This window comes from Dendropsophus ebraccatus, chromosome 1 (genome assembly GCF_027789765.1).
Source record: "Dendropsophus ebraccatus isolate aDenEbr1 chromosome 1, aDenEbr1.pat, whole genome shotgun sequence".
Lineage (NCBI taxonomy): Eukaryota > Metazoa > Chordata > Amphibia > Anura > Hylidae > Dendropsophus > Dendropsophus ebraccatus.
Window position 1 is genome coordinate 148283239 of NC_091454.1, and position 22510 is coordinate 148305748.

The 22510-nt window shown below is 44.6% G+C and overlaps 1 protein-coding gene across 3 annotated transcripts in view; it reads right to left on the bottom strand.

The window, feature by feature from the left end:
* MAN2C1 (mannosidase alpha class 2C member 1) overlaps window positions 1-22510 on the bottom strand; it is a 61792-nt gene that overhangs the window by 18308 nt on the left and 20974 nt on the right. For all 3 annotated transcript variants that reach the window (XM_069981822.1, XM_069981814.1, XM_069981828.1), the window contains 7 exons: window positions 20796-20902; window positions 14767-14877; window positions 12100-12192; window positions 11634-11750; window positions 5422-5517; window positions 2557-2702; window positions 204-327 (listed from right to left, as the gene is read on the bottom strand). In XM_069981822.1, coding sequence (XP_069837923.1) covers window positions 204-327; window positions 2557-2702; window positions 5422-5517; window positions 11634-11750; window positions 12100-12192; window positions 14767-14877; window positions 20796-20902 — 794 coding nt within the window. The remainder of the gene's footprint in view (window positions 1-203; window positions 328-2556; window positions 2703-5421; window positions 5518-11633; window positions 11751-12099; window positions 12193-14766; window positions 14878-20795; window positions 20903-22510) is intronic.

Consider the following 22510-nt stretch of genomic DNA (forward strand, 5'->3'; position numbering starts at 1 on the left):
AAACCATGACTGCTTTATTATACCTTATTTGCAGAGCAGATTAAAATATAGTATTACGACCAACCAGGACTTGCCATCTGAGGTACGAACAATACCACAATTGTTTTAGTTTTATCCAAAGATTTAAATAATGTGAATAAAAAAATAAACTAACAATGAACAAATAACATACCAACAAAATTCCCATAAAGCATGCAGCGTACCTGAGCTTGTGATGTGTATGTTCCATTGTGCAGCTCAAGAAAGAGTTCTCCAACCCAGCTGCAGAGCTGAGAAGTGTCTGTTTCCAAAGCAGAAAAGAAGCGGTCAGGGGTAGACAGCTGAACCCTGTGTTGTGGAAGAGATGGAGAAGATTAACCCCTCTAGACAGAAGTTTTATTTTTGGTTTTCTAATCCTTGCGTTATATAAGACTAATTTTTTTGAGAGTTTATTTTTTGTGGGACTAATTTACTGCATTGCATTGAAGCCTTTCCTTTTACGATAAAATGTGTAAACTTTCCCCGCTCTTGGCATCATATTGATACATGATGCCAGGCAAGGATACATTCCACTGAAGCGCTTACCTGTCTGTCGTATCAGTGTTTTATAGAACGTGGGAATAAGCCCTTACCTGTATTCTGTGGGTCGGTATAATTACACATATAGATATAGAATATATACAGCTTTTGTTTTATTTTACTTGTTTAGGGTGCGTTCACACCTACAGGATCTGCAGCAGATCTGCAGCAGATTTGATGCTGTGTTCAGTTATTTAAATGAAATCTGCTGCAGAAAATCTGCTGCAGATCCTGTAGGTGTGAACGCACCATAAATAAAATTTAAGGCAACTCTGTACCCACAATCTGACCCCCCCAAACCACTTGTATCTTCAGATAGCTGCTTTTAATCCAAGATCTGTCCTGGGGTCCGTTCGGCAGGGGATGCAGTTATTGTTATGAAAACAACTTTTAATCCGGCAGCGCTGTGTCTAACAGCCGGGGCTTACATTTGTATATGCATTAGGCTGGCACCACCTCTCCGTCCTTCCTCCCCACCCTCCTCATCATTAGGAATGCTCCAGGAACATTTACTGCTGTTTGAGATTTGCACAGGTGTATTAACAATCCAGCCCATGTTCACTGTGCACACAGGTGGGGAATAGGAAGCAATCTGCCTGGAACATTCCTAATGATAAGGAGGGTGGGGAGGAAGGACAGAGAGGTTGTGCCAGCCTAATGCATATACAAATGTAAGCCCCGACCGTTAGACACAGCGCTGCCGGATTAAAAGTTGTTTTTATGACAATAACTGCATCACCTGCCGAACGGACCCCAGGACAGATCTTGGATTAAAAGCAGCTATCTGAAGGTACAAGTGGTTTGGGGGGGGGGGGTCAGATTGTGGCTACAGAGTCGCTTTAACATGCTAAAAAAATTGTCCAATTTTTAATTTTTTTATTTTATTTTTTTCTACTTATGGAGCTATGTAAGGGTTAACATTTTGTGTGATGATCTGTAGTTTTATACCATACTAATGAAATGGGATAGACAGGACTTTAAGGAAAATGTTTTGAAAACCTACAAAAAAAAAATAAAAAAATATTTTTCTTACACTTTTTAAGCTCCACTAGGAGATTTTTATAAGCAATCATTCAATCTGTAGCACACTACTATTAGAGTCTGCCTGAGACAGACTCTATAAATTAGGATGGGAGTCACAGAGGATTTCATAAGGCCTCTGTTTTCCATGTTAGCCGATCAGCAACAATCAGTTGCATTGCAAGGATGCTGATCGGAGGTCAGAAAATTTTTATTGAAGTTTTTTTATTGCCCCCCAAAAGTTATACAAAGCACCAATATACACTTATTACAGGAAATGTACATAAAGTGCTTTTTTACCCTGCACTTACTACTGCATCAAGGTTTCACTTCCTGGATAAAATGGTGATGTCACGACCTGACTCCCAGAGCTGTGCGGGCTGTGGCTGCTGGAGAGGATGATGGCAGAGGGATGCTCAGTGTCCCTCCAGTGCCCTGTGTCCCTCAGTGTCCCCCTGCCATCATCCTCTCCAGCAGCCACAGCCCGCAAGTCGAGTCGTGACATCAACATTTTATCCAGGATGTGAAGCCTTGATGTAGTAGTAAGTGAAGGGAAAAAAGGCACTTTATAAGCATTTCTCATAATAAGTGTATATTGGTGATTTGTATAACTTTAGGGGGGCAATACAATACTTTAATAAAAATGTTCGCCGGACTTCTCCTTTAACGACCAGCATCAACAGGTATACAGATATTAGCACTGTGTTCTACAGATGGCTCTCCCCTAGATACTTCCCTTCCCCTGACTGTCACATTCATTTTTTGAGGCAGTCAAGAAGGGGTTAAAAGCTCAAATTAAAGAATCGCCTATATTTCTAGAAAATCCTTAAATATTTAGAACAGATAAGAGCCAGCTTATGGTATTTTTTAAAGAGATAAGCTAACAGGAAAATATACATACACCATATACATTGACACATAACATTTTTCAGGAGCATCAATCTAGTTAAAGAAACAATTTTACTAACGTGCACTGACCTGGGCAAACCATCTACATCTTTCATGCGTTTAAGTCTTCCTAACATCTTCTCAGTTGGTCCTCCACCACCATCACCATAGCCATACAGCACAATACCACAGTTGACACGTCCTTTGTCCCTGTTGTTCTTCAATGTTTTGAGCGTCTGAAAAATCATACAGTAAAAGTAAAGATTATGCAAAACATTTTCTTGTTCACTTGCACCATCAAGCAAGAGTCAATATCATTATGTGAGTAAGGCTAGGTTCACATTACGATTGTGCAATGTGTCTCACTGTATCCGTTTTAGAAAATGTACAGAAAAACGTGGTCAACCACGTTTTTGTGTACACTACAAGATGTTAAAAAAACTGATCCTTGAGCAACTGTCTTCTCTAGCAGTTATCTGCACAAAATTTGTTAAAAAATCTATATGACTCATAGAGCTTGTTATTATGCCATTTTCACTTGCAAGGTCCTGCGAGACCTTTATGTTTCAACCCGCTCTTTGTTGTTTTATGTTTCATCTTCTTCAATAAAAATTTGATTGGAAAAAAAAAAAACTGATCAGTTTTGACCCCTTTTTTATAATTTAAGTCAATGGAAAACAGATCAAAACATATGGCATACAACAGCATCAGTTTCTGCATTCTTTTTTTAACGTAGAAGGGATACATTAAACAGATATCAAAATCGTGATATGAACCTACCCTAATTGCTGCTCAATATAATTTATCTGGTTACTAGATTTGCCTTTGACTATTGTATTAGATTTATTGTTGTGTTACCCTATAAATGTGGAATACACCCAGTTATTATAACTGCAATTAATAATGGTTATGTTTTATAGAGCCTAGGATAAGAATTTATGCTGTGAGCAGGTTTGAGACAATCCTAGCCCTGGTTACTGAAAATTTTTATTGTCAGAGATATCTGCAATAAAAGATAACTTTTTTATTTACCATTGCCTCAACATTGAACCAGCACCTTCTTACCTACTACAATAAAACAAATACATTCAGTTGTTCTGCATATTAAAGCTAGGTTCTGCAATCTGTAAAATAATGATGCTAGTGCTTTTAAAGTGACTCTGTACCCACAATCGGACCCCCCCCCCCCCCAAACCGCTTGTACCTTCGGATAGCTGCTTTTAATCCAAGATCTGTCCTGGGGTTCGTTCGGCAGGTGATGCAGTTAATGTCATAAAAAACTACTTTTAAACTGGCAGCCCTGTGGCCTTTGGCCGTGGCTTACATTGTGTATGCATTAGGCTAGAGTAGCCTAGAGTGTGTATGCATTAGGCTAGCACAAACTCTCTGTCCCTCCTCCCCACCCTCCTCATCATTAGCAATGCTCCAGGCAGATTGCCTCCTATTCATCAGCTGTGAGAGGACAGCACATGGGCTGGGAGGAGGGCGGGGAGGAGGGAGAGAGAGGGTGTGCCAGCCTAATGCATAAATAAAATAAGCCACGGCCAAAGGGCACAGGGCTGCCAGTTTAAAAGTTGTTTTTTATGACAATAACTGCATCACCTGCCGAACAGACCCCAGGACAGATCTTGGATTAAAAGCAGCTATCCGACGGTACAAGCTGTTCGGGGTGGGGGGTCAGATTGTGGGTACTGAGTCACTTTAATACTGTTAAGGAACATAAACATCCTAATATTAAATTAACTAACATAAACATACACAGATTTTAAAGTGTCCCTGTCGTTTGAGAATCTTTTGTCAGGTAAACATGTGATAAGTTTTTACTGGTCAGGGTCTGGGTGTTCAGACCTCCACTGATCACTGGATGGAATTGGGAGGAGGGCAGGACTTCACTCCGTGGCTTTCTGCTCTCCCTGTTTGAGTGCAAAAGCCAAATTCTATAGTTGGGGTCCTTTTACACGGCCCATTGTACGGCCACAGACAAACACCAGTCAGCGAGCTCATCTCTCATTTGCAATGCCTTTACAAGGCATGACTAATTGTTTAGATTTAAATGCATTGTCAGCTGCACATTTCCTGTTTAGAGAGATGTGCAGCCAATAGTGATAATTTTACTGGCCGCATAAAAAAAATCCAATCATCCCTCGAGCTGGCACTTGTGGTTCATCAGCTCATTGCTGACACATGTTAAAAGGCCTTAAAGTGACTCTGTACCCACAATCTTTCCCCCACCCTCCAAACCGCTTGTACCTTCGGATAGCTGCTTTTAATCCAAGATCTGTCCTGGGGACCGTTCGGCAGTTATTGTCCTAAAAGACAACTTTTAAACTTGCAGCCCTGTGCCAAACGGCCGTGGCTTGGAGTAACTGTGCCCTAACTTTGCACCACCCTCTTTCCTATTCCTCTGCAGCGAAAACTGCACAGGTGCCTTAACGATCCAGCCCATGTGCCGTCCTCACACAGGTGAGGAATAGGAGACAATCTGCCAGGAGCATTCCTAATGATGAGGAGGGCGGGGAGGAGGGACAGAGAGGTTGTGCCAGCCTAATGCATACACACTCTAGGCTACGTCCATTTGGCACAGCGCTGCAAGTTTAAAAGTTGTTTTTTAGACAATAACTGCATCACCTGCCAAACGGTCCCCAGGACAGATCTTGGATTAAAAGCAGCTATCCGAAGGTACAAGCGGTTTGGGGAGGTCAGGTTGTTGGTACAGAGTCGCTTTAAGTCTATGGAGGCTATCCCCTACACAGAGTTGCGGAGTGCAGCAAGAAAAGCACTTAGCCACACATTTCTCCTGGCTTGTTCAAAAGATAAGTGGGGGTCTGAACAGCATGAGTTTGGCCGACCAAAACGTATGACATCTTTGTCCAAAGTTTTTTCAAATGACTGGGACACTTTAAAATTATGTCAAAACTAGAAACCAAACCAAAAGAAAATTATGAAATCTCTCACCTCCTCCACTGTACACTTCATCCCGTAAGAGTCCCCTGGAGGAAAATGAGCAAGGACCTTTGAACCATCAATGCCTACCCAGTGAAAAGTATGATGCTGTATGAAAATACAGAATGATAGTAAAAGGAAAAATAAAGGTACAGACATTAAACAACATGTCAACAACCACATGACAAATGACACCTTAAATTAAATCTAAAATACTACCGATTTCATCTTAGCTATACTCACTAGAGATGAGCGAATACTATTAGATCCAACAGGTATTCGATCGAATTGTACGCAATTTGAGGCATTCGACCGAGGTCGAATATCCGTGCTGAAACGCAGTAAAAATTCGACTCTCCCACTCCCACATCCCCTGCCGCTTTTTTCCCAGCCAATAAACATGCAGGGGGTAGGGACAGGCACTAGGAGTAGGCAGGACTTAAAAAAAAACTCTAACTGTGATTGGCTGGCTAAACCATGTGACCTCCTGAATAAAAGAATAGTGATTTGAGATTCCTGTCACTTGCTGGTTGGAACTAGAGAGGGACAGTCTGTAAAGCAGGGAGAGGAAGGTTTTAGGTGAAGTTAGGTAGGAAGGGACCCCCAAAAGCCCTTGTTAGGGCTGAAACTATATAAAAACATACATTAACAAGCAGTTGTGAGACAGGCAGTGTGTCTACACTGTATAAGCTGTTGTGAGACAGGCAGTGTATACACACTGTAGAAGCAGTTGTGAGACAGGCAGTGTGTATACACTGTATAAGCTGTTGTGAGACAGGCAGTGTGTATACACAGTGATAGTGTATATGGCTGTATACTGTAATTGTAGGATACCTTTTATCTTGCTACCACAAATTTGCGCAATGTGTGTCCAGTGAAGGCGCTGACCAGCCCTTTATTTCTATTGTTGTAAAAACAATTCTATATCTGGTATACGGCTGTATACAGTGTGTGGGATAATATAGCCGTTATCTCGCTTCTACTGATTTGCGCAGTGTGTGTCCAGGGAAGGCATTGAACCGGCCTTTATTTCTATTGTTAAAACAAATCTATATCCGGTAGACAGTGTGTGGGATAATATAGCTGTTTTCTCGCTTCTACTAATTTGCGCAGCGTGCGTCCAGGGAAGGCGTTTACCAGGCCTTTATTTCTATTGAAAAAAAAAACAATTCTATATCTGGTATACGGCTGTATACAGTGTGTGGGATAATATAGCTGTTCTTGCTTCTACTGATTTGCACAGTGTGTGTCCAGGGAAGGCGTTGACCAGCCCTTTATTTTAATTTTAAAAACAATTCTATATCCGGTATACGGTTGTATACTGTTAGTATACAGTATAATGCACAGTTCACACTCAGCGTTTTTTTTTTGGAACTTGTGCATTTGCGTGTTCTAATAATGTCCCATGTTTAGATCTTATTCACACCCACAGTGCGTTTTTTCACCACTTCCAACTCTGCTCACAAGTGCCCCTTTAATATATTGCACTTAACTTATTTTATATATATTCCACATGTTTGTTTTTTGTTTATGCAGTACATTTGCGAAATACAATTGTTTGCAGTTATATATTGCCCAGCCAGTGATGTGAATTGCACACATGTATGTATATAATGCATATAAATATATCCACTTTCAGTATTACGCCACTATCACAGACTATCAAGCATAGACTCCAAAACACAATATAACCGCTTTGTATAATGGAAAAAATACTCAGACAACTTATTTCCTCTACATTAGCGTGGACAGAAAGCCAAATATTGAGCAAAAAAAATTTTAAAGTTGGTGTGGGGATTACTTTAAACGGCAATAGAGTCTCTCTCCCCATGCTGTTTAGCCAAACAGCAGTCCTTTTATTTTTTGAGGCAATGGAAAAGCCAGAAATACGTGGTAGCAGTCATCCAACCCATCTTTGACTGCTCCAGTAAAGCCAGACCCGGATCAGCTGTGGAAACATTTAATAAAAGAGTCAATAAGCTACAGTTACTGTCTAAAGCTACAGGTTCACTTCACCAAGGCCAGGCACCTCAGTAACAAGTATCTGTCCTCTAAAATGACAAATAGTATCTTCTCACATGGCCTATGAGGTGAGCCCTCAAAAAATTAGCGTAAGGCCCATGAGGTTAGCCCTCAAAAAAATTATATGGAGGCCCATATAAATTATGAAATTAGGCCCATGAGTTGAGCCTCATTTTAATGAGCATCAGCTGGTCAGCACTGTCAGTTGCCAGGCGGCTGCGCTTATCTGTGATGATGCCCCCAGCTGCGCTAAAGACTCCGGCTGTCCGGCTTTGGGAGGAACTCTATTCTCGTGCGCCAGCAATGGAAGGTGGGAATATCTCCATCATATTCTGCAGCAGTTCTCTCTGGTACTCAAGGAATCTTGTGGTCCTCTCCTCTACAGGAATGAAAGAGGAGATGTTATCTTTATACCGGGGGTCAATCATTGGGAACACCCAGTATATCCAGGCAACGCACTGTCACCAGTAGCTCCGGCAGGTCGGGGTAGGTCTTTAAAAAGCGCTGTACCACCAAATTATAAAATTATAGTTTATCATACTAATTATATAACTTTTTTTTTCTTCAACAGAAAAAAAACACAGACTTTGAATTGGAGGCAGCATGCCGGCGCATTTCCACCCGCCTTTATGCAGCGAGTCACCTGCTGAGAGGCCTGCAACTTGAGTTTACAGAAATGCAGGCAATGCTGGCAAGGCGACGCCAAAGGCAAGGCAGAGTTAATTTTTTTTCTTTTCTTAAAAATTCTTATTTTATTGTTAAATAAAAATGTTATTTGTGTATGTAGTGTTTGTCTTTATTTTTTTAATTCCTTTTTATCATCCACCTTGCTGCATGTCTTTCTCTATGGGACTCCACAGTATATTACACACCCCAGTATTAGGCTGCCAGCATATTACACACCCTGGCGTCACATCTCCTCCTATCCTGGCCTCTCCCTGATGGCGATGAGGGATTCTTTAACAACGCATAGGAGTGGGATGGTTACGCTCACTATGGCATCGTCGCTGCTGACCCTCTTGGTGGACTCATCGAATAGCCAGGAGCCGCACTTTCACCAGTAGCTCCAGCAGGTCGGGGTAGGTCTTTAAAAAGCACTGCACCACCAAATTAAAAACATGGGACATGTTGGAGTTCTCCAAGCTCCAGAGCTGCCCACCAGGTTATGGCCATTATCACTGTATAACCATGGCCACTTTTCCCCCTCACTTGTCTCCAGATTGGGTGGGGTTTGAGACTCAGTTCCATTGAAGTAAATGGAGCTTAATTGCAAACCACACCTGAACTGGAGACAAGAGAGGGGGAAAAGTGGCCATGTTTTTGTAGCGCTGGGTAACCCCTTTAACGGCAACTGGGTCTCCTCATCGTCAGTCCTCACGACTTCAGGTTGCTGATCCAAAACAGCAAAATCAACTGGACATGGCAAATGCTCCAGATTTTGTGTATCGCTACAGATAAAATCCTTAGGTAGCTCCTGGGATTCATCAAGTATTTGAACACTGTCCAATTGCGGAAAAGGACCCGAAAAGAGCTCCTCGGAGTGGGCAAGGGTGGGATGACTATGATGGACTAATTGTGCAGGTTTGGAGACATGTCATTTGGAGAGTGTCAGACCCTTGGCTAGCCTAGAGATTGGAGTGAGTGGATAAATGACTGGAAGCACTCTCTGCCATCCATCGTAACACTTGGTCACGCTGATCGGACCTCGACAGTTGTGTGCCCCGCCCCCTGCACAAATGTCCTGTAAAGCCAGGGATGGTGGATGCGTGCGATACTGGACGTCCCTCTGAAGCACGCGCTGTATCCCCAATCACTTGCCCGCCGCTTGAAACCCCAGCAGCATTTCCGCGTCCCTGTCCTCTTCACTTTGTCACAGAGGTGCCTGGCCTTGGGGAAGTGAACCGGTAGCTTTAGACAGTAACTGTAGGTTATTGTCACTTTTTTTAAATGCATCAGCTGTTTCTACAGCTGATCCGGGTCAGACTTTACTGGAGCAGTCAAAGCGACGGGTGGAACGACTGCTCCCACGTATTTCTGGCTTCTCCATTTTCCTCATGGCTAACTAGCATGGGGAGAGAGACTCTATTGCCGTTTAACGTAATCCCCACACCAACTTTGCTTTTTGTGATTTAAATGGCTGCATGATAAGTTTTCTTTTGCTCAATATTTGGCTTTCTGCCCACGCTAATGTAGAGGAATTAAGTTGTCCGAGTATTTTTTCTATTATACAAAGCGGTTATATTGTGTATGGAGTCTATACTCTGTGATAGTGGCATAATACTGAAAATGGATATATATAGATATTATATATAGATATACACTCACCGGCCACTTTATTAGGTACACCATGCTAGTAACGGGTTGGACCCCCTTTTGCCTTCAGAACTGCCTCAATTCTTCGTGGCATAGATTCAACAAGGTGCTGGAAGCATTCCTAAGAGATTTTGGTCCATATTGACATGATGGCATCACACAGTTGCCGCAGATTTGTCGGCTGCACATCCATGATGCGAATCTCCCGTTCCACCACATCCCAAAGATGCTCTATTGGATTGAGATCTGGTGACTGTGGAGGCCATTTGAGTACAGTGAACTCATTGTCATGTTCAAGCAGAAATCGAGACTCATCAGACCAGTCAACGTTTTTCCAATCTTCTACTGTCCAATTTCGATGAGCTTGTGCAAATTGTAGCCTCAGTTTCCTGTTTTTAGCTGAAAGGAGTGGCACCCGGTGTGGTCTTCTGCTGCTGTAGCCCATCTGCTTTAAAGTTGGACGTACTGTGCGTTCAGAGATGCTCTTCTGCCTACCTTGGTTGTAACGGTTGGCTATTTGAGTCACTGTTGCCTTTCTATCAGCTCGAACCAGTCTGCCCATTCTCCTCTGACCTCTGGCATCAACAAGGCATTTCCGCCCACAGAACTGCCGCTCACTGGATGTTTTTTCTTTTTCGGACCATTCTCTGTAAACCCTAGAGATGGTTGTGCATGAAAATCCCAGTAGATCAGCAGTTTCTGAAATACTCAGACCAGCCCTTCTGGCACCAACAACCATGCCACGTTCAAAGGCACTCAAATCACCTTTCTTCCCCATACTGATGCTCGGTGTGAACTGCAGGAGATTGTCTTGACCATGTCTACATGCCTAAATGCACTGAGTTGTCGCCATGTGATTGGCTGATTAGAAATTAAGTGGTAACATGCAGCTGGACAGGTGTACCTAATAAAGTGGCCGGTGAGTGTGTGTGTGTGTGTGTGTATATATATATATATATATATATATATATATATATATATATATATACACACACACACACACACACACACACACACACACACACACACACATATATATATATATATATATATATGTGCAATAAATTTATGTGTGCAATTCACATCACTGGCTGGGCAATATATAACTCTGCAAACAATTGTATTTCATAAGTCTACTGGACAAACAAGAAACAAACATGCCCTAATATTACGCACCACCTAATAAGAACCGCTAGACCAAAAGGTACACTTGTACTTTACGTTCATGTACCCTAGCATGCTTCCCCTGCTGTCCTATATGCATTCCAGAGGTGTTGGCATCATTTCCTGAGGTTTCATTGGGCACTTGGTGACCTCCTAGTGGTCGAATCTTGATTTCCAAGTTCCAAGGATTTTTCTCCCATAGACTATAATGGGATTCTATATTCGATCGAATAGTTGAATATCGGGAGCTATTCGAATCAAATCCAATCGGATCGAATATTTCACTATTCGCTCATCTCTAATACTCACTGAAAACAAACCAGAAGACCATGGTTTTGGCTCTCTGCCAATGAGATACACATACAGATAAACTGCTAAAGTCATCATTTAGTGAACAACAGACAATGATTTGTTGTCTTGAAAGACAGGCATTTATATAAAAAGATAAATCTCTACAATACTTTGTAAATTCAATCATTTTAACATTGTTTGATAAAGTAGTATCCTAATAGTCCCTGCCAACCACAGAACCAGGAAATGAAGGGCAGTGGGGGACATATTTATGTAAACGCCTGCCTGGACAACCTCTTTAATACATACAAATGGAAATGTATGTCAATCTCTATCCCTTTTACCATCATGTAACATACCATTACGCTAACAGCAGAGGATGCATGATCAACTAAAGCACAATTGCTGGACATGACTGTCTTCAGCTGACTTACAGGAAAAGCATTAACCAGGCTCCAACTTAATTTCTGAGTGAGGAAGCGGTGGATCCCACTGCCATTCATCAACTGCGGCAGCTGAGCTGAATACCCAAAGGTGTCCGGTAGCCAGAACTAGAAAGATGATGAGAAAATGTAGCAACCTCATACCAGTAAGAAACACAATAATAAAACAGTACCAGGCTTTTTGCCGAGACAAAATATGAGACTTAGGCAACTCTCACTGCAGACCTATTTCTATGACCCTCTACACAGAACCATAGGTGTTATGGATCTCTGTTGGCGTCGGATCACATGGATAAACGGATCCATGCATGTGCAGGCGGTTACGTGCGCACATCTGTAGTCCTGTCCCTAGTTTTGGGTCCACAGCTGCAGTAAGCACTACGAATGTGCGAATCAAGTCTAAGACATGATGAAATAAAAATGCATTCACTTTAATTTTTTTTCCTTCTAAACTCACCTCAGAGCACATGTTGCCAAATTCTTCTTGAAAGAAAAGCTGACCGTGCAGGAATTGACGTACCATAGACTCACCACTGGGAAGGTTTCCATCCTTGAAATAGAATAAATCACATTAAAATTCAACCCAAGTACATATATGCTTAACCCATGCTACAAATAATGAAGTAAAAGAAAAAAACAGCAAAAAATCTGAACATGTAAAAAAGTTTTGACACTGCAAAAACTGCTGTGTCACTTTCTGAGAATCGTGGTACACTGCATGAAATGTAAGTGAATAGGGTTGCATTGTGACAATTGGCTATGAATGTGACCAGTGGCGTAGCTATAGAGGTCGAATTTGCAACCCGGCCCGTCATCAAGGGGGGCCCACAGGGGAAATTTTCATCTGTAAGGAGGGGGAGGGGGAGGACAGAAGAGTTGGGGCAGGGGAGTCACTATCTGCCTCAGCAGCACACTTACTTATTAAGCGGCAGCCCCTAATTTCCAATGTGTCTGTGGACGGAGAGGAGGAGGAGGAGGAGGAGGGATAGAGCTACAGCAGGAGAACAGCTGCCCCTCCCCCTCCCTCAGCTCTGTGTGCTCTGGAGCCGGCCTGAGACCTGACATCCTGGGCCTGCAGCTGCTGGACTCTACACACTGCATAAACTATCTGCTGGATTTTATATTTTTATGTGCAGAAACTGGTTCCTCATGCCTCCCTGTGCTGTACATAGCCCATAGTGTGCCCATCATGTGCTGTACATAGCCCATAGTGTGCCCATCATGTGCTGTACATAGCCCATAGTGTGACCACCATGTGCTGTACATAGCCCATAGTGTGCCCATCATGTGCTGTACATAGCCCATAGTGTGCCCATTATGTGCTGTATATAGCCCATAGTATGCCCATCATGTGCTGTAGATAGCCTATAGTGTGCCCACCATGTGCTGTACATAGCCCATAGTGTGCCCATCATGTGCTGTACATAGCCCATAGTGTGCCCATCATGTGCTGTACATAGCCCATAGTGTGACCACCATGTGCTGTACATAGCCCATAGTGTGCCCATCATGTGCTGTACATAGCCCATAGTGTGCCCATCATGTGCTGTATATAGCCCATAGTATGCCCATCATGTGCTGTAGATAGCCTATAGTATGCCCATCATGTGCTGTACATAGCCCATAGTGTGCCCATCATGTGCTGTACATAGTCCATAGTGTGCCTCCCTTGTCTTGTGCATCTTTAACCTGGGGCCCAGGTTAAACTTTTGCACCAGGGCCAATGAGCCTCTAGCTACGCCCCTGAATGTGACCATGAATCTATCCTGGATGCATTGACTGTTGGGTTGTGGACATTTGCATGTGACAATGCCACCCCATACACTTGTGGACATTTGCATGTGACAATGCCACCCCATACACTTACAATAACTGTGATGCAGCTCAATTCAGGGAGAGCGACTCAAGTTTTCTTTTACCACAGAACCAGTGTAGAGGCCAAGGTCCCAGCTTAACCACATCCTTAAGACCCTATTCCACCAACAGATTGGACGACAGATTATCTGCCAAAGATTTGAAGCCAAACCCAGGAACAGACCATAAACAGAGAACAGGTCATAAAAAAGACTGGATTTCTCCTCTTTTCAAATCCACTCCTGGGTTTGGCTTCAAATCTTTGGCAGATAATCTGTCGTCAGATCTGTTGGTGAAATAGGGCCTTTAGGCTTGATTCACCCTGCACATACCATGCAAACTGACTTTTAACCGTGCTGTATGTCAGGCCATTCACATGATCACTTGATATTAGCAAGTACTGAGCTAAGCTTGGTTAACACCAGGTTATTTGTTTAAGCCACATACTATGGGTCACATAGACTGAACATTTAGCCCTGACACGTGTAACTGTGTGTCAGCTACTGACTTAAAGGGAACCCGTCACCCCCCATGCCGGGGTGACAGGCTCCTGACCCCCGTTAGAGCCCCCTATACTCACCTAATCCTGCGGGGTCCCGCTTCTGGAGGTGGTCGGATGATGAAGATCTCAGCCGCTGCAGCCCGGCGCGCGCGCTGAGAGATGAGTCCGACACCCTTAGAGAATGACAGGAGAGTCCAGCGCTCCGTCATTCTCTATGGGTGTTGGACTCATCTCTCAGCGTGCGCGCCGGGCTGCAGCGGCTGAGATCTTCATCACCCGACCACCTCCAGAAGCGGGACCCGGCGGGATTAGGTGAGTATAGGGGGCTCTAAAGGGGGGTCGGGAGCCTGTCACCCCGGCATGGGGGGTGACAGGTTCCCTTTAAATTGTACAATGTGAACATGCTTTAAAATGTGTTAACATGGCCTAGTAAAGATCCTTCTAGACCAGTGCTTGTCAATTCCAGTCCTCGGGCCTCACCAACAGGTCATGTTTTGAGCATTTCCTTAGTATTTCACAGGTGATATAATTATACCCAGTGCATCAGGTATTATCACAGCTGTTCTTTGTATGGGATATCCTCAAAACATGACCTGTTGGTGAGGCCTGAGGACTGGAATGGAAAAGCATTGTTCTAGACTAAAGAAAAAGGCTACAGCGGGGTGTGGGGGCTAATGGCTAAAGTTATGTCATTTATGTACATTTTAGACAGAATTACTATGTCTGCCAACCTGTCCCCTTCCTTTAGTATAAAATGCATGGCCTTACCATTTCCACCCATGTTCCTCCAACAGGTATAAATTGTCCGAGCTTCACAAACTCTTTAATTTCTGAATATAATCCAGGATACCATGTTTTTACCCAATCCAGTTGCTGAGCCTGAAAAGATGATCATTAAAAGGGTCAGTTATGAACCATATTAATTTGTTTATCAGTGAACTCAGTGTACAGCTTAAAGGGGTAGTGCGGCGGTAAAAAATTATTCACAGAATAACACACATTACAAAGTTATACAACTTTGTAATGTATGTTATATCTGTGAATGGCCCCCTTCTCCGTGTCCCACCACCCCCACCCGTGTACCCGGAAGTGTAGTGCATTATACATACCTGATCCGTGCCGACACTCGTCCGCCATCTTGTGCCAAACGTCATCTTCGGCCGGCCGGCCCGAACACCTCCGATCTTCCCGAGTGCCGGCCGCGTCATCAGCTGCTCAGCCGCAATTGGCTGAGCATAACTGTGCTCGGCCAATCGCGGCTCAGCGGCTGACGACGCGGCCGAAGATGACGTTTGGCACAAGATGGCGGACGCGTGTCGGCACGGATCAGGTATGTATAATGCACTACACTTCCGGGTACACGGGTGGGGGTGGTGGGACACGGGGAAGGGGGCCATTCACAGACATAACATACATTACAAAGTTGTATAACTTTGTAATGTGTGTTATTCTGTGAATAATTTTTTACCGCCGCACTACCCCTTTAAGGGGTTTTGCCATCTGAACTTGGTATTCCCTATCCATAAGATAGTGGAAAACAAGCTGGCCCCTGGGGGTCCACCCACCGAGACCCTCAGAGATCCCAAGAATGAGGATGCAGGGAAACTGCTTCCCCATTTATGGGATTGGTGGGGGTCTCAGCAATATTTTTTTTATATATATAAATATAAATTTAAAGGGGCTGTCCTGTTTGACACTATTTGTGATATGATGCTCAGGAAGGTGTTGTTTATAATAAACAAAAAAAAAACCTCACCTTCCTTGCTCCTCCTCCCTTTCAAAAGGTCCCAGAGCTCCGGTCTCCACAATGCAGCATTTCTGGGTCTGTAGACAATATGTCACAAGCCTGCTCAGCCAATCAGTGGCTGAGGAAGGACATGACTGTGGCCGCAAACTAACTGAGCAGGCCTGGGAAGTACTGTCTACAGAAGTGCTGCAGTTACCACAGCTTTTTTTTAACTCAACATACTGTATCTGCTAAACATGGAACAAACAACATTTCTGCCAACTCAAATGCATACAGGCCAATGTTTTTTGTTTTATTGGTTGTCTATAAAGAAATGAGTGGTGCAGGTCTAAAAGAGTTATTCACATGATCAGAAATAAAAGCATATTGCTAAGATATCTGCTAGTCACTGCTAGTCAGAAAAAACGAAAACGCAAAAAAAAGAAAATATGCCCAGGAGGGAAGGGGTTAAAGGGGTTGTCAGCAGCGCATTAAAGGGGTTGCTCAGCAAAAATCTTTTTCTTTTAAATCAACTGGTGTCAGAAAGTTATATAGATTAACAATTTTCTTCTATTAAAAAAATCTCAAGTCTTCCCATACTTATTAGCTGCTGTTTGTTATGCAGGAAACTTTTTATTTTCAGTCTGACACAGTACTCTCTGCTAACATCTCTGGCTAAGACAGGAACTCTGTTTTCTATGAATCCCCATAGAAAACCTCTCCTGCTCTGGACACAGGCCGCCATCAGGGCAGTATTGGCGGTACAGCTGTCAGGGGCCTGAGGCAAAACAGGAATCAGGGGGGCCCGGCCATTCAGCCTCCCTGCATAGAGACTCCTGCCAGCTGTACTGCACACTGCAGCTCCCTGTCAGCCTGCTCACTGTCTCTATACAGTAATCGTACTATAAAGAGACAGGAAAGAAGTGTGACAGGGAGGTGTAGACACAAGCAGGGCCCCCTCCCCACTCCCCCACACTCACTACTTTCTCTGCTAGCTTCCTGCTCTCTACTATGTCAGGACAGAAGAGGGGCAGGGGCCCGGAGCGGCAGTCAGGAGAAGAGCTGAAGCTGAGACCTGCACCACACGGACCCCCTGTAGCTTCCCTGCTGAGAAAGTATATTGTATATTGTGTGTGTGTGTGTGTGTGTGTGTGTGTCAGTAGTATGGATCATGGATGTAAATATGTATTGTGCATAAGTGCATAAATCTGTGTAAAGTGTGACTGTAGTGTATACAGCATGTGTTGGGTGTGTATGATGGGTGTATGATATACATGTGTATGATGGGTGTATGATATACATGTGTATATGTGTGTATGATGGATGTAAAGTATACATGTGTATGTATGATGGATGGATGGATGATATACATGTGTATGTGTGTGTATGATGGATGGATGATATACATGTGTATGTGTGTGTATGATGGATGGATGATATACATGTGTATGTGTGTGCATGGTGGATGGATGATATACATGTGTATGTGTGTGCATGATGGATGGATGATATACACATGTGTGTGTATGATGGATGGATGATATACATGTGTATGTGTGTGTATGATGGATGGATGATATACATGTGTATGTGTGTGTATGATGGATGGATGATATACATGTGTATGTGTGTGTATAATGGATGGATGATATACATGTGTGTGTATGATGGATGGATGATATACATGTGTATGTGTGTGTATAATGGATGGATGATATACATGTGTATGTGTGTGTATGATGGATGGATGATATACATGTGTATGTGTGTGTATGATGGATGGATGATATACATGTGTATGTGTGTATGATGGATGGATGATATACATGTGTATGTGTGTGTATGATGGATGGATGGATGGTATACATGTGTATGTGTGTGTATGATGGATGGATGGATTATATACATGTGTATGTGTGTGTATGATGGATGGATGGATGATATACATGTGTATGTGTGTGTATGATGGATATTATACATACAGAAAACTCACTAAGGGTGCCTTCACACTTACCGGATCCGCAGCGGATCCTCACGCTGCGGATTCGCAGCGAGATCTACTGCGGATCCGGTACCATTCACTCTAATGATAGCACATACCTGCAGTATTGACATCCCGCTGTGAGTATGAGCTTTAACCCCCTGATGCCCGCAGCCCCGCCGCCTTCTGCAGCTCCACCGCTGCCCCCATCAGCCCCGGCGCCCGCATCCCCAATCACCGCCCACACGCATCCTCGATCATCCCCGCAGCCAGCACGCATCCCCGATCACCGCCCGCATTTCCCATAATCTCTGCAGCCCCTCCGCATTCCCGATCATCCCCGCAGCCGGCACGCATCCCCGATCGCCGCCCGCAGCCCCCCCCCCCCCCCCACATCATCCCTACAGCCCGCCGGCTGCCGCCGAGAGCATACATTACCTGCTCCTTGGTGCAGCTGCTGGAATGATGCGGGCGGGCTGCGGGGATGCGTGCTGGCTGCGGGGATGATCGAGGATGCGTGCGGGCTGCAGGGATGATGGGGGATGCGGGCGGGCGGCGATCGGGGATGCGTGCTGGCTGCAGAGATGATGGGGGATGTGGGCGGCGATCGGGGATGCGTGCTGGCTGCGGGGATGATCAGGCATGCGGGGGGCGGCGATTGGGGATGCGGGCGCCGGGGCTGATGGGGGCAGCGGCGGAGCTGCAGGAGGCGGGGAAGCGGCGGGGCTGCGGGCGCCAGGGGGTTAAAGCACATATTCACAGCGGGATGTTAATCCCGCTGCAAATATGTGCTATCATAGGGGTGAATGGTACCGGATCCGCAGCGGTTCTCACTTCGAATCCGCAGAAGTGAGATTCGCTGTGGATCCGGTAGGTGTGAAGGCACCCTAAAAGTATGATACTTGGTTCCATAACAAACAAAAGAACCCAATGACCAAATTCCGCATCCAGGATCCTTTTACAGTGTGCATGCCGCTGTCACAAATGACAGCAGCATTTAACCGCTCCTGAGCAGCTTCATATGCAGCAAGGGTTTGCTGCATATGAAGCGCCCACCACTGCTGAAGACTGTGGCCCACGATCATTTAACCATTGTGGTCCCGTCCCCTATCATCTCCCACTTGGATCTGACGCTGCAGCCAGCGATCGCTTGCACCCCAGGCCCACTCCCATCCTCCCCTGGAACCGTCACAGTAGCCAGCTGTCCCTTGTGCACAAGGAGGTATGCTTAGAGTTTTTGTGCACAAGGAGGTATGCTGGGAGTAGTTGTGCACAAGGAGGTATGCTTTATTAAGTATCGAATTGGTATCAAGTAAGGATGGTCCGAACCTGTTGAGGTTCGGGATTGTACGAACCTGAACTCTCGGCAATGATTTCCGCTGTCTGGCTGCTCCGTGGAGCGGGTGGATACAGCGGGAGGACCACCTGGAAAACTGGGATACAGCCTCTGGCTATGGCTGTATCCCAGTTTTCCAGGGGGTCCTCCGGCTGTATCCACCCTCTCCACGGAGCAGCCAGACAGCGGGAATCATTGCCGAGAGTTCAGGTTCGTACGATCCCGAACCTCAGCAGGTTCGGACCATCCCTAGTATCAAGCATCGAAATAAAAAAAGATGGTGTCGGTATGAAACGCAAAATTCTGGTGATATCCCTACCTGCTACATATAATTGTGCCATGAGTGGTTTATTCACTAGATTTTATGTTCTCATATGCACCATATTCTGGTCTGATGTATCATTATTATTGCCCTTGGATATGCTTTGAGTCTGATACATGCATATACACCATCTTTTTTGGGGGCATTGACCAATTCCCCGATATTGTGGGAATATACGGATGACGCATTTAGAAGAATTGGGGGAGATTTATCAAACATGGTGTTAAAGTGAAACTGGCTCAGTTGCCCCTAGCAACCAATCAGATTCCACCGTTCATTTTCCAAAGAGTCTGTGAGGAATGAAAGGTGGAATCTGATTGGTTGCGCGGGGCAACTGAGCCAGTTTCCACTTTACACCATGTTTGATCAATCTCCCCCATGGTGCTGGTACACTGACCGCACACAGGTTTGTAGAATCATTGTAAATTATTATTGCGGTACTGTGTAAATAATGGACTCAATTTAGTTTGTGACCTAGTGAGACGATACGTGTGGAGTCTCATCCACTCATGGCAATGTAACTCCATTTACTTGTCCTGCAGATGCATGATTCACATGGTAACTGGCAGTCTCTGATATTTGGTCAGTGTAGGGACCTTTATCATTGGGACAGTGTCAGGTGGGTCTGTGGTACTGTGCCCACCCTGCTCTTGAACTATGGCTCTGTCATTATGCTGCTGCTTCTGAAAACGATTGACAGCCGGCTCATCTTTGGCTATATTAAAATCCTGCACAGCCAGCTGCCAATCATTCTTGGAGGGTGGTCTGGAGGCAGAGCAGTGGTCCAAGAGCTGGGCGGCTGTAAACAGTGCCATGGATCCGCCTCATTCCTAGTCACCTAGAAAATGCAATGCAGGTAACTGGAAACTGACAACTCTTACATGTGCATATCCGTACTTATACAATAGGGCTTGTGCATGGAAATTGGCTGGTGTGAGACATATCCGAAAAAAAAACCAATCTTTCAGTGGCATCTGCCTCTGCACACCGCTCCGGAGACGTCAGTCAAAGATACGGCTCAGATTCTTTTGTTAATGGGGGGCCCAGACACTTCAGCTGTATGGGGCCCTGAAATTCCTGATGGCTGCCCTGTCTGGACAGTTCCTGTCTTGGACAGAGAGATCACTGTGCCAGACTGAAAATAAAATAACATTTCCTGCAGGACATATAGTAGCTAATAAGTATGGGAAGACTTAAGTTTTTTTTTAATAGAAGTAAATTACAAATCTATATAATGATCTGACACCAGTTGATCTGAAAGAAAAAGATTTTTGCTGGAAAACCCCTTTAAGGTTTCAGTTTTTTTTACTCTTATGAGTACTAGAGGTACAGAGGTTGGACTTCCACTGATTATTATGACCTAATGATAAGGAATACATAGTGACTCCCATAATTATTGCTGTATTTTAAATTTATAAAGAATTATTAGTACCTGAGAGCATGTAAATGTGAAATCAGGATATTCTGTCATCAGTTGTACAGCAGTAACCCAACTGCGGCCACATTTTCTAATGGTCTCCTCATATGGCCACAGCCAAGCTGTAGGAAAATAAGAAAAACCATGTTATGCTAGCCATATTTTTTTATACATATATGGACTTGTGTTTCCTGTACAGCTACGCCTACTAAGGGCCCTATTCCACAGTAACGATAATCGGACCCATTTGGCCCGATTCGGCCGATAATCGTTCGGTGAAATAAAGAGAACGATCAGCCGATAATCATGGCATCGGCTGATCGTTCATTTAGGGCCAGACCTAAAATCATCGTTCCCCTACCGCCCCTCGCTACGGTTGAATAGCGGTGCGCGGCGGGCGACCGACGATTTGACAGCAGCAGCAGCAGCAGTAATACATTACCTGTGCAGGCTTCTCCGCGCTGTCTTCATCCCAGGGACCCGCGCGCTCTATCTTCTGAATTGCCGGTCAAATGATGGAGTGCTCAGCCAATCACAGGCCGGGACCGCCGCGGCCTGTGATTGGCTGAGGGTGGCCTGTCAGCTGACTGGCCATTCAGAAGATAGAACGCGGGGGACCCTGGGATGAAGACAGCACGGAGAAGCCTGGACATGTATTACTGCTGCTGCAAGGACATCGGTAACTATGTCCTTGCAGACCTCACTCAACGATCATCGGGCCGTGGAATAGGCCCAGTAAACGAGCGGCGATCTAGCAGATCGCCGCTCGTTTACATCGTTGATCGGGCCTTACTCGGCCCGTGGAATAGGACCCCAAGAAAAAGCAAAGGATAGATCAAACCAAGAGAGGAACCCGTGGTTATCTCAAGCCAATAACAAAAAGCCATCACCTGTGCCTGTATCCTCTTATTGGCAACACCAATACCTGCACTATTTAACCCCTTAAGGAGCGGGGCCTGAAATGGCCTTAAAGGGGTAGTTCGGCGCTAAGAAATTATTCACAGAATAACACACATTGTATGTTATGTCTGTAATGTATGTTATGTCTGTGAATCGCCCCCTTCCCTGTGTCCCCCCACCCCGGCACGTGTACCCGGAAGTGTGGTGCATTATACATACCTGTCAAGTGCCGACCCCCGTCCCCGATCTTCTGTGCCACGACGTCATCTTCGGACAACCAAAGCTCTCCGATCGCCCCAAGTGCCGGTCGCCCTCTGCCGCGTCATCAGATGCTCAGCCGCGATTATGCTTCGGATCAGGTAATGTATAATGCACCACACTTCTGGGTACACGGGTGGGGGTGGTGGGATACAGGGAAGGGGGCGATTCACAGACATAACATACATTACAAAGTTGTATAACTTTGTAATGTGTGTTATTCTGTGAATAATTTCTTAGCGCCGCACTACCCCTTTAAGGGCCAAGGCAAATTTTATGAATATGACCTGTGTCACGTCATTCATTAATAACTTGGGAATGCTTTTACCTATCCGGCTGATACTTATACTGACAATGAGTCGATACTTATAACGAATCTTTATGGAAAAAAAATAATAATGTGAAAAATTGCATTTTTCCAACTTTGACATTTTTCTGCTTATACAGAAAATGGTTATGCCACATAAATTATATATTAAACAGCATTAGCAATATGTCTACTTTATGTTGGCAGCATTTATTAACCCCTCAACGACATAGGGCGTATATTTACGCCCTGATGCCGTTAGGGA